Here is a 13614-nt window from a genome sequence, read left to right as displayed (position 1 = left end):
AAAGATCAAAAGACCCTGTCTTTTAATTCAATAGGGTTTGATCCAACGGCAAATGACTACTTGTTATTAGGATTGCTAGCAAAAAGATGGGTACCGCCGTGACAATACAAAGCTACTTGTAGTGAATAGATTCATAATTAGCAACCGTAGTATGAAAATGTACTTAATGCTTCGTCACCGTCTTTAATGGTTTTGTGCCCACCCCAGAGAAGTTCTCTATCTGTTATTAAACACATTTTGTTTGCCTCACAGTGACTATGTGAAGCAGCTTTGAAGATTGAATGAAGATCAAGTCGATACACTCCCGCTGTTTAACTCCAATACCAAAAAATCTCATTTTAGATTGATTACTGGCAGGATAATGCAAATTTGCATGTAATAAAAATTAATTCAGAAGCGAGTGATGATCAGGAAACTATTCAGCTCAGTCGATTGAATACATTCATTTCCATAGCCACGGGAAAATGACAAATTATTCTTCATAACAATTAATTTAGTCTGCATAGGGTTTTGTTTTATTAACACTCTCACCTTTTGAATTTAACCTCATGAATAAAACAATTTGGAAAACGGGGGGAGCACAACACATCAACATTTGATTTCCCCCCTTATCGTTGCTTTATTATAATGGTCTTAACAGCATAAAAAATTGAAAAATTACAGTCGCATGTGTGTACGTGTGCGAGCATGAATTAGCTGTGCTGTTCATTCAACACATTTCTCTCCTTTTTGTTGAAGGCACCGGCAGCTTAGCTTCAAGCCCATCGCCCTATAATTGTTCCTTGGTTTTTATCTGTCATGACACTTCTATAGGTTTGCAGCCCCCGTCACAAACCACAGCCTGCAGTCCGAATGGGGGCCGCTCTACCACCCCCCCATGACATACAACCAGCCTTTGTTCCTCGTAGCATCTAGAGATGCCATTAGTGGGGAAGGGAGACGGTGATGTTTAGTGACAGCCAACGACTCCTCTGGTCAGGAAGGTGCCCCGGAGTCATTCGAGTGTCACACACACGCCCCTTCCGCTCTGACCGAGCACAGCCGCCACTCCCGGGGTTCACCTTTGTTCCAGCGATCTGAAAAGCAGCGAGCTAATTGTTTGACAGGGGGGTCGGGGTGGGCAGCGCCTAGGACAGCCGGAGCGTAATGCTGCCAGCCCTTCTTGTCAAACATACCGCAGGAGATTCCGACACAAAAAATTAGGCGAGGGCGAGGGGAGGGGGGGGCTCTCGTTTTGCTGCAAGTGGCATTTTTTGTTCTTTGTGTTCTCCTCACGACAATTGTCATCACATTTAGGGCTGAGCTCAGAAACATGCAGAAATTCGGCAGGCGGGTGGCTCGGTTGATAAGGGAGAGCTAACATGGCCTGTTTGGAGCCGATAACCCGCACTCGGTGCAAATCAAATACCTTCTGGCGATTCAGATAATTTGTACAGTTGGGCATCACATTTTGAGAACGGTTAGAAGAATTCAGAGTAAAAAAAAAAAAAAAAAGTATCATGCATCAGTGCCCCAAAACAAAATTTTGCAGACATGGCAAATGATATCTTCCAAGTGAAATGCTTATGCTGTTATTTACCGGTGTTTACTGTGTAATACATCTCATTTCTTACAGTAGAAATTACTTGGTAACATGGTGCGAGCACATTTGAGTTCCTCCACCAGAAGATGCCCGAATGCGTCAAGTGTCGACTCGTCTGTGGTTATTTTGTACAGCCACACAAGCAAAGCAAATCAGCTCGTGGTTCATTTGTGGGGAAAGTCATGCGGAGACCAGACCACAAACCACTCCGTAGACCGTTAATGGGTTGACTTGGCTGCTTCACACTTGTGGGACCTCGGCTCCAACTGTTTGCTTTAGGCGCTGGCAATTTCCAGCGGGCGGTGGAGGCTCTATGCAACAGTGATGGCGTAACACAAAATGGCAGCATGTTACAGAGGACGGGCACGGAAAACGCTCGAGTTTGTGTTGGGAAAAAATAAGACTCGACATATGAATCTTAACCAAAGAGTCTTACTTAGCTCAATGGTGGAGATGTTAGGGGGGGTTTTTTCTTCTGAAGTGTGGGTTCATAGTTTTACAGCGAGAGGTCTCACAAGGAAGGGCAGATGCAAACCATATTTCCAAATGATCTGCTGTCAGCCTCCTCTGCTGAAAGAGCAGAGCTAAGGGATGCTGTTGATTATTATAATGGGATGAAGTAAGTAAGACAAGCTCTGATAAAAGGGAAGCTGACGGCTGCCGAGGCAAGAGAGAAGCACCGAGAAATCGTGGCAATATCATCCAAGGTAGGAAGTCTTTTTGTTTGTACACATGGGTCTGGTGTGTTTCACAGTTTTATCTTGGTCCTTTGAACACGAGTGGGACGAATCCTCTCTTTCAAACCTGGACACATTCTTGTGCACAATAATGAAATACAATTCGTGCATGTACCAAATCATCTTAAAATAATTGCTCTTGGCTTGTGCGTAAAGACTTAGGATTTCAGATAAACACCAATGCAGGAAAATAAATAATGAAATCATCAAAAGGGATAAAAAAGTTTTAGTATGGCATTATGAAACAACAATCTGACTCAGCCAGAAAAGTTATTATTTAATCATTACCTTAGTGAAAATGCAGTGTACGTTGCAGACCAAGAATTAGAAAATAAGCCAAATTGCATTTGACTTTGTGATGTTTCAGCCTGAAACCAATCAGTCCAAGTGTTCAGTCGGGTAATTTAAACACCAGAAATATCATTTTAAATTGCTTTGAACGGACTGTCCAATCTTGCAACAATGGCACTTCCATCACACATTACGGGGGGGGGGGGGGGGGGGGGGGGGGTTTCAGGGACGTGGTCCGAAGTCTGGCATTGGGATCTTGTGAAAGATGGAAAATAAGCTGATTTATAATACACTTGAGATTCCAGCTGAGGAGCAGCAGTGGCAACGGGAAAAGGTTACTGCGTCGTAGACAAGAGGGTAACACACACGTCTTCTTTCTTTAGTAAACTGGCCACAAAAATACACACATGAAAAGATATTTTCTGTCAAATAGTAAGAGTATAGATATGACTTGCAACTATTACAGTGTTTTAAGTAGCAATAAGTCACTATGGACGTGCTGCTACTGCATGCTAAAAGTAAAAGAAGGCACGGGGTGAATGCTAACCTAGTAAACAAATAAAAAAATAAACTTTGCTTCCCTCTCCATGTCTTGTTTTTCCCTTGTGCGGTTAATTATTAGTTCCCCTGATTTCCTTTCCTCATTAGACTCTTCCATAGAGAGAAGAAGAGGGATCTCCTTCCTCTGACCATCAGGAGGTCCAAAGCAAGTTGGACTCCTCCCACAAAAAAAAGAACGCCCACAAACCCTCAGGGGAGAACTGGCTCCTTATGAAGATTATGTGCCTTTATAAAGTTGACATGTTTGGTTGAGAATTAGGGGACGCGGTCCTTCCTCATTACCCATGTCGCATCAGTCCGGTGCAGTGGAGCCCCCTGGTGCCGCGGAGGCCGGACCAGAGCACCATACCCCCCCAAAAACCAATCTGGGAGTCCAAAGAATGGAATTATTTAGAATAAACAGCTATTTTAATTGTCAAGGGTGAGAATCAACTCGACGACAAACTGTAAGAGCCTGACTGACAGAAAAGATAAGGGGATTTAGGAATTAGCCTTTGGTCTCTGAATATAAGGCCGATGTTTCCCTGTTTGATGACAGTACTGGGGAGGCAACAGAGGACTTTGGAAATTGAGACTCTGACACTCAATCTCCAGACTGTCTGACAGTTATACATTAGATTTGTATGGAGGGCAGAGTCTCTTGCAGTTACATCTGATAACTCTTGACATGTCACAAACATTGTGGCCACAGATTCACCATCTTGACAGCGATCAACACGGCTGCAGAGCAAAGTAGGTGGACTCAGTTTGCTCCACCTCACTGTAAACTCCATCGGCTATTCCCATCACAATTACACTTACAACATTTGGCAGACGCGCTCGTCCAGAGTGACTTACAGCGCTGCTCAGCATTCATGATTGGAAACAACACCCCTATCAGATCACGGGGAGATGGGCGGGCAACATTTGCCAACACATCAATCAGTGGACGAGTTTATGGCCGTTTAATCTAACAGATAATTATTCCGTGACTTATACCTGTTTCATCCCAATTGACTGTTCAGGTTCAATTAGATTGTCAAATCTGGAATAATTGAGATGAAGAATCCTCTGTAGTCTCTTCAGTTTCTGAGTGATGAGAAATTTTGGAGTAAAAATGTGGTACCATGACTCAGAAATAATGGATGAATCAAGTCATTAGAGGAACCGTTAACAATATGGTATGAACTGTGCTCGCTCAGAGGCCAGGCTACATTCAATCACTGCTTGAAATTGGACACCAATTCACATTCATTAAATGTCACCCAATCAAACAAATAACTCCTTATATTCTTGTTTATTGGTCAGCAGATGTTTGCCTGCCCCAACCACATTTTGAGGAAATTAATTGAATGAACAAACTGAACCGAGCTTTGTTGTTTTCAATGAGATGAGCGGTGCCAACTCCCAAAAGAAGCACTGGCAAAATTACAATCAATAATCTGTAAAAGCACTTTCAAGTCCATAAGCATACAAGTTGATACATATTATTGAGTGTCGCATTAAGATAAAGTAGCATCTGCCAAGCCGGTGAAGAGTGGGAGCACTAAAGTAGGGTGACATTATGCCGTGTTGTTGACAGAGGACGCTGGAACACTAATGAGAACTGCAATATATCTTCTATCCACCCACAGCAAAATTCTTGCTGATGTCAGTGTCTATCCATCAATTGACTGTACCCAGCTGAAATCATGTTGTGCACTAAGGTATAAACATGCTTTATACATGAATGAACCCTAATTAAAAATAAATGAGACACAAAGTTTGGACACTTTGTGAACATGTGAAGGTCTTCCCTAATGAGCAACGCAAAAGATCAAATCAGTATGCTGGCGGTTACAACCCTGCTTTTTGGAAATTACACTTAAGAAATTAATAAACATTCACATCTCGCTCCGCCTTGACCACCTTTGGTCACATCAACCATCCAAATATGAGCAAACTCCATAAGCCGCTGAAAAGCATCAAAGGCAGTTCAGAAGGTCATGGGAGAAAGTGGAAAACTGTGTTTAAAGTTGAACTTGAATAGTGGGTTTAACACCCATGTAGAGTAATACCTAAATAAGCGTTCATACATCAGAGTGTGTTGTTACGTTATTACAACATCACACAATCACAGGTAGCCACTAGAGAACACAGGGGGCAAACCAACAATTCACAAAGCAGCTATACTTCTAACACATTTCTCCTTTCCACAGATTGTTGACTAGATACTCCTGTAGGCTTGATCACAGATTCCCCACTGTCAGTTTTTTAAAAAAAGGGATTACAGCAAGATGTTCTCTCCAAGAGAATAGCACATATTGGATATCGTTGCCTGGAAGCTTTTAACTGAACAAATCCAATATGGGTGTCTAATCATACAGTAAATAGTGCTCACAGTGGTCCAATGCTTACAACCGTAGCCCACTGAAAACCACAAGGGGGAAAAGAACTTTGCATGTTTACGAGATTTGCATGGTGGAAGGTTTTTTAATAAAACTGAAACAAACAGGAATGAGTTCTTTAAATGGACCAACCTCTTAGTACTGGTGCTTGTAAATGTTATGATGGAAAAGGTTTGGGACTCATCTATTTTACTAATTACTTTTTTTAATTGTATTTTGACAGATTGGACGTTAAACTGATACACTACATATATCCACATAAAGCAACCAGACAAAAAAGAATACAAACATAATCAGGTAAGGACTTCAAATATTTCCTTTATATCTTCAGATTTAACATTTGTGACGGCATGGCATTGAGGCACAATTGTAAATAAAAGACATTAGTCATGACGTAACATGATTGTCATAGCTCGGACTTTAAACCCAATGAATGTTCGGTATAATGCAGACCTAAATGCCCAAGAGTGCATTTCTTTAATATCACTTACAGGTGCAAAATCCGATATTGGAACCATTTATATTTGCTCACGATGGCAAGTAGCTAACAGCGCTCACAGTGTAAACTAAGGCAAAAAGGCCGACGGGGCTAACAGTGTTGAGCGGGAGGGGGAACTGAGGGGGAACCTGAAGCTCACAATGTGACGCCATCGGTCGGGACGCCTGTTGTCACCGGCGACCGCTGAATGAGAGCCACGCGGCGCACGCTGGTGTAAACTAAAAGCACGGCCGGCCCGCCTACAGTCAACTGACAGAGCTCTGATATCGACACACACACACCGCGAAAGAGTGACTCCACTATCTGCTCATGTAGATTCCGCTCCGCTGTATCTTTACAGAGCAAAATCGTGGTTTGATGCTGCGTCAATGCTCTGAATCTCCTTTTACCGTCAGTATAAATTCCACGTGAGACACGGAACTGTACATCAGTGGAAACGACGCCAAAGCTCAGCGGCTCTGCACTCGTCTTTTGAAATGCAAACACCGGTGACAGAAAACTACAAGAACCAATATGTGATTCAGCGGGAATGCATTGTCAGTGGAAATTTGAATATATAGACGCCCTAGTCAAGTGCAAGGTGTGTTGTACGAAAAGGGGAGCGTCTAGCCTTAATGGTGGCCGTATCGTCAGGATTAATTCTATTGCAGTAAGGACTTGAATGTGCTTTTGTGAGCCCGGTGTTCCCAATGGCCTCGCCGAGAAAATCTGCTGCTTAGCTTTAAGCTTTGAATCCGTAATGTTCAGCCCTTATTTCAAATCTGGAAATGGTTTGTTTGGGGAAAAACAATAACAGAGGGACCTACATAGATCAGAGAGGCTGTTCTCCCGCTGCTACACATTTAGGCTGCATGATGGATGGTTCCTGTTTTGTGAGAATCCACTTGCATAGCAAAATATGAGAAGTATTTTGTGCGACGATTTCAGGTGCAAGTTGAGGAAGAAGAAGGGGAGAAAATTAGTTCCCTGATCTGACCTGATCTTTGAATGTTTCTATACACATCTTTAAGCAAAGGGTGACGGAATTGACATTAGTAATGTTGTATCAACACAGAGTTATTTAACAAGCGTGCTGCTAAACCCCAGCATATTCTAACCTTACATCACAGGACGGGCTGTCTGGGCTTCAATGTGCTCTGAGAGTCACCGCTCTGTTGACTCAGTTGAATTGCTTGCCTAAGGCCTCGGGGCCTGGACACATACACATAATTAGGAAAGGTCACCGTGCCTCCTGTCTTGTCAACAAAATCACTTCAAGATGACAAATTCTGGCTCAAGCGGAGCCAGACCTCCCTCGGATACCCTTGCCAATCAAGCGCCAGCAGGCCTGCCTGGGTAGCCTTAGGTGATTTCTAATTACGTCTTTTACATACCAGGCTAAATAGGTGTAAGAATAACAATGAGCCATTCATCGGATTGGAGGTGTGTTTTCTCTTCAAGGTTGAAGTATCTGACAAACGTTCCATTATCCTGTAACTTTACACTACAAGCTGCTGAGAAGTTGCCGTTTGAGATTAGAAATCCTTGGTAATACAAAGAAAATGTCACGTTAGATTTTAAATGATCCAAAAATGAATCAGAAGATTCAACTGAAATCCACAAAATGCCAATTTTACATCACATGACCTTCACGCCTCTTCAGAGTTCCTTTCCCACCACATCCTCTGAAGACTTTCCATCCAGTCCAACATATGATGAAGTGGAATTGGCTTTCACATTGCTCCCTGGTGGCCTGACTAAGGAACTATTAATCTATGGCGCTCCATATTGCATTCAGATCTGCTCTCCCCAGCCACCACCCGGCCTGAAGTAAAGGCCAGGAGAGGACCCAGAGGACTGGACACTCTCTTATTATGAGCTGCACCAGGACACCTCTGGGTTTCGAAGCGCGTCCACTGACAGTGACTGATGGCCAATTAACCATTCGGAAAAGAGTATTGATCACTTGGAGAGCAGAAAGGACTCAGGAAACATCTTCTAACACACCACCGCCGTTCTCACTGTACAAATCGAGCAGCCAGACAGCACATAGTATATGATAAAAACAAACAGAAATATTGCCTCTAAGGCTAGCACCCAAATCGTCTACCATCTCCGTTTTCCGGTTAACAAAAGAAGTAACTCACGGCCAACGGATTCTGGGGAAACTACAGCAAACCACGCTTTGTCAACATGTCTGTCTGTTCCACTGTGATTGACCTCCTTGACAGTCATGTTTTTTGCACGGGTGAAATTGTGTCCCAGCAAAAGCACACAAGGATCGACATCAGCGTTGCGTGTTCTCTCTCTCTCTCTGTGTGAGGGGGGAAAGAGAGAGACGGCGATGACAGAGGAAAAAGAACAGGCTACACAATACAAAGGGTCAAAATTTCAGAAGGTTTTACAAACACCTTTAACTTTCTTGATTCTCAAAAGGCTCTTATCTTGTTTCTATTCTCAAAATGGTTTTCCAACTTTCAACATTTCGTAATTAATGAAAGTTAGACCCTGTTCTTTACATTTTTATTCTATAAAAAATTTGTCCTCTACTCAATTTTCTTACTTATCCCTGATACGCTTATTATCTTATATTATTGTTGTATTTGCTTTTCATGCATGCGCATAAAATACGCATTTCCTTAATGTTGAAACAACATGTGTAGTATGTAACATGGACTTGGATGTACTACAGGTAACTGAGATGGCAACTCTCTGCATCTTTCAGAATTATGAGGAATCTGCCAATCTGTCTTTGCTGCTTTTTATATGGACTCATGTGTCCGGAAATAAAGTTGAATATTTGCTTTAACCCAGCCAGGATCCCAATGAAACATACGGTAATCTCATTCCACATCAGTGGTGAAAGGTACATTTTCTCCTGCCGCCATAAAAAAGCACAAATAGTGATTACGGTGCACCACATTTCAGGAAGGAAACGGCCCAACGTCAACCCCTGAGCGCTCTCACACGGACCTGAATCATAGAAATGGGGTAATTGAAACAAAAGGGCAGAGTTTGACAGAGATGTAGTGCCTTTGCTGGGCCTTTGCACAGACTGCAGAAAATAACACCCAAGTCCTCCCCTCTGCAAGGTTCATCCTCCATGCGTCCTCGGCAACTCCAGTGTCCTTCCTTTCACTCCGCAAGATCGCCATTTGCACATGTCAAGCGCGGGGACGGAGCCTTCTGAAAAATAAGGCACCAAATAGAGCATGCTCCTCCGTGGGTTAAAGATGGACTCTAATCACATGCACTGTTTACCTTGTAGTCATTATGCTGCCTCCATTAATCAGGGCGACTCAAACTGAAGAAAGTTTCTTTTGCAAGACTTCTTTCGAGAATGTATTCTATTTACTTATAAAAAATTAACGGGATGGTAAGTGAATTAAAAAAGCAATAAACGTGTTCAGCTCCGTCCTGCAAAGCAAGTCCAACTCTCTTTTTCATTATCACATTGTCCATTTCAAATTCTGCAAGCAGCATGAAATTCATAACGAGCATTTGAACTCCAGAGGGGGGAAAGAATTTTAATAATTTACCCAAACTTATTTTTTTTTCTTACCCTGAAGTGTAATTACCTCTTTGAATGATATTTTCTACACATCATGCTAATTCACTGAGTGAATATAAGCAGTTGAGAAGATAAATAAATGTATATAAAAGTTCCCTTCCCCGGTGCACAAGTCGTTCCATTGTATCTATCATTTGAATTCATCTCCCATGACTAGAGGGAAGAAAAACACTGTTAGTAAATTATTACTTCCCCGTGAAGGCTCATATCCCCACAAATACATGGCAATCATTTCCCATGCATTAGCAATGGGACAGAAACAAAGTGGTTTTGAATTCCTTTGACCAGAAGGCAATTTCCCCCAATAAATTATGTTAATTCAGCCTTCGCTCTCCTTATCGCATTCTTTAGTGAGTCAATGAGGAGAGACAAAACTGACTGCCAGAGAGACAACTCTGGGATGATTCACATTATAATGATTAAGACTTCTGGCAAGAGAATCTCTTATATTACTGTACAAATACATGTGAGCTCGCAAATGAGTCTATCATGCAATAGGTTTCCGTTTGTTGTCACTTAATGGCCTTCTCCTTGCATCATCGCAAGGTTTACACCCCGTGGAAATTGCTCCGAGGTGACTGCTCGCACAAGTAGGATGGTACCCGATACCAAGTCCCACGCTCCCTCGATGAACCACACAACAATTGCTTGGCAACGCTCTCATTGGGCAGAGGGATAAAAACAAAGACAAATCCAGGATGTATTCTCCCTGCACGAATAGTTGTCTTTTTCTATTCTTTTTCTTTCTGAAGCAACTAACAAACAAGGGACTAACGGGCAAGTTTAAATAAATAAAAAATAACAACAGCAGCAGCAACAGGAGATGGGAACAGCCACACAGCTGCAGAAATGCCCGCATGGAAATTCTTGTGGAGAAACCCTCTCCCTCTAACACAGACAATTTGGTTACTGAAAACATCAAGCGGTGCACGCACACACACACACACACACACACACACACACACACACACACAGCAGTTTGGTTCTTTGATCCTAAGGCTGAAAGCATGCCACCGCCCTCACTCCGGCCCGTCAGATCACTCACAACACAGCGAAAGGGAAAGCGCTGGGCTAGCTCAAATCTAGATTGACAGGCATACCTTTATTACTGACTGAGTTGTGTTTCCCTGCAAAAAAGACAAGTTGGCTTTTGATAAAAACAAATGCAGAGTCAGCGCTTTGCCTCTCCACAGGAGGATAGCTCGACTGATCTCAGCCGAGCCTGTCCCAGGCCCGATGTTGAAAGAATTGGCTCCCAAATTACCTTCCAATCCATTTCTGGAACTCACGCTGGCCTATAAAAGTAGCCTGTAAGTGGTGACGGTAGCTTTTAAGGATGCTTATACTGACCTGATATACGAGAGAGGGGCCTGCCAGAAGAGAATAAAATGGATTTTACTCTCATTCCTGAATTTGCCCGTTTTATGAACTAAGCCGTTGGCATTCAGGGTCGGGGAGTCAGGATGGGAGTCTTTCCCATCATGCATTGGGCGACATGCAGGGAAAACACCCCGGACAGACCTCCAATTTAGCACAAGGAGAACCAAGAAACGAGGAAATAGTATCAAAACTATGGGAATTGACAGACCGGATGTAAAGACTGCCTTTTGAATGTGGGAGGAAACCAGAGCACCCAAAGGAAACCCATAAGAACAAGGAACCAAGGCACCAACAATACCACGGCACCGCCCATATGACCCAGCAACCCTTTCTAACGCTATCTAAATGTCGACATGCATCATAAAATGACTAAATAAATACGAACGCACTGCCACTTACTTAGTTTGATACACGAGGTCCCTCTAGCACAACTGTTTATTTAATCCTAATATATTCATAATTATACACTAATTAATGCGAGAGCAAAGCCCTCTTAATTCATCATCTCCCTGTCCTGAAGCAAGAGACACAACTACACCAACTTTAACATGTTTGCCTTCTGTCCAAAGCAAGGTTAACAGTTTGAAAAAAAAAAATAGCACGGCGCAAATGATGTGTGAAATTCTCCCGTTTTTTGGATAGGCTGCTCGCCAGCTGCTTCCAGCTGTGCGGCACTGTGAGGTTGATATTTGGCATCAGCCAGAGTGAGTAAAGAAAAGGGATTTAAGGAAACAGTCAAAGGGCTGAACCGTGAAATGGTGCATTATGGGAAGGACGGCAACGGATTGCATCGATCCAAACATTGATTCGACCGGCTTGCCGGTGCACCACAACGCTGACCTGTAATATGCAGGGTCACTGGCCAGCAACGGGGATGTCATCAAAATTAAACAGCCATTGCTTTTAAACTCCTACAGCTGTGAGCGTATATTTTGATCTTTGAAATGAGCAGAGAAAGAGAAACGTGAAATTGCCTGGCTTATTCGAAGGGCAGCTGAGGAAAACTTCCTTTTCAGTTCGGCCCCACCACCACCACCACTCACAGCTGCTGGTGACTGGTCCGTCTGTACGTCTGAGCACATTTGCATGCACCCGGGTGAGGACTTGAGTTACACCACAGAACGCAACTCATCAGAGCGAGGAGGTCGTGCACCAACTCCGTGAAGCTGTCAAGGGTACTGCACGTGCAGCGGGAACGAGTCCCGCCCGGCCGGGCGGCACGAGCCCGGAGCGGAGCGCTGCTCCGTGCAGCCGGTGGGATGGATGAATAGGAGGCTTCCGATTTGGCGGGTTAGCCCGGTCCGCTTCTACACACCTCAAGAAGGTAGACTCACAAAAAAATAAAAAAATAAGGTTGTCTGTGTGACATACAAACCGCAGTGTATTGTTCACATTGGGAGGAGGGGTAAAATAAACGCTGTATCAATAAATACGCAACATTAGAACAGTGCTTTTGCTTTTTTGTTGTTCGTGCCTTGGTTGACACGTGCGAGGCGAAACCCTCGGTGCTGCTCTACGTGTAACCTTGTGGAGGCGCAGGCTAATTAATGGGTGGTCGCGCGAGCGCATTACAGCACGAACGCCTCTCTGCCCGCACCGCGCTCCGGCCGCCACATGTTAGCGCAAAACAAAAAAAATGAAATAAAACGCACCCAAAACTTGTCGCGTCCCAACCTTTGTTGTTTTTTTTATAGCAAGGTTACGTACTTGCGCTTCTTCTTACCCCCCCCCCCCCAGACCTAAACGTGTAACCGCATAATACCAAACCAAAGAAGCGCCTGAAACTCACCAGTGCAGGTGAAGCCAGCGAAGAGGAGCACGAGCCCGCAGCGGACAAAGGGGCCCAGAAGTGAGGGCATCTTCCTGCTTTCTCTTTCTTCTTTAAGGGAACAAAAAAAAATTCACCCAAGTTTTAAAAGACAGGCAACAGAGCCGAAAACGCCGGCACAACTGGACTTAAAAAAAACAAACAAAAAAAAGGTCCGGAGAGTGTCCTCTGTAGCTCTTTAACCGCCTCGTTCACTAACGTCCTTTCCTCAGCACATATCCTCCTGCCGTGCCGTGGCCATCAGTATCCCGGTCGTGCGTCTCCGTTGCTCACAACAACACATCACAGGTGTGGTAAATAAAAGTGCTCGCCTCGCTCTCCGCCGCAATTTAGTATTTTCTCACCGTGCCGTATCGCTCTCCGACGCCCGCCGTGCGTCCACAACTCTCCCTCTCACACCGAGCCGAGGAGCGGTTTTCCAGTTTACCCGGTTTCACAGCGAAAGAAATAGCTTCTTCCAAAAACGCAGCAATTGTAAGAAGAATTCGCATCGGAGGAGGAACATCTGCCTGCACAGCAACGCCGGGACTGTTGAGAGTCGGGGAAGGTGTGCACGCTGCGAGGAGCGGAGCGGCAAAACCCGGAGCGGATCCGGTGTGGGAATGGAGCGCGTCCTGAGCGCGCCCTCCTGTTATACCCTTGTTTTTTTCCCCTCTTTTTTTTTTTTTTCCTTGAGCAAACATTTACATATCTCGAATAAGCATAACTAACCACATTTTGGCAACGCACGAGCAAATGGGTGTAATTTCATCCGCGTTTCCCAGCAAGTGAGCTTTTCCTATCTTCCTGCCTTACATGAAAATGATGGATATGACATCCA

General features: G+C 43.9%; 1 protein-coding gene across 4 annotated transcripts in view; it reads right to left on the bottom strand.

The window, feature by feature from the left end:
* unc5a (unc-5 netrin receptor A) overlaps positions 1–13370 on the bottom strand; it is a 116392-nt gene extending 103022 nt beyond the window's left edge. For 3 of the 4 annotated variants that reach the window (XM_040173807.2, XM_040173808.2, XM_040173810.2), the window contains exon 1: positions 12756–13369. In XM_040173807.2, the coding sequence (XP_040029741.2) occupies positions 12756–12825 (70 nt within the window). In that variant the 5' untranslated portion in view covers positions 12826–13369. Of the gene's footprint in view, positions 1–12755 lie in introns of all 4 variants that reach the window. The other variant, XM_040173809.2, reaches the window with a different exon arrangement.
* Between the last annotated feature and the right edge of the window lie 244 nt (positions 13371–13614).

Source organism: Gasterosteus aculeatus, chromosome 4 (assembly GCF_964276395.1).
Source record: "Gasterosteus aculeatus chromosome 4, fGasAcu3.hap1.1, whole genome shotgun sequence".
Classification (NCBI taxonomy): domain Eukaryota; kingdom Metazoa; phylum Chordata; class Actinopteri; order Perciformes; family Gasterosteidae; genus Gasterosteus; species Gasterosteus aculeatus.
This window is presented reverse-complemented; position numbering and strand designations above follow the sequence as displayed.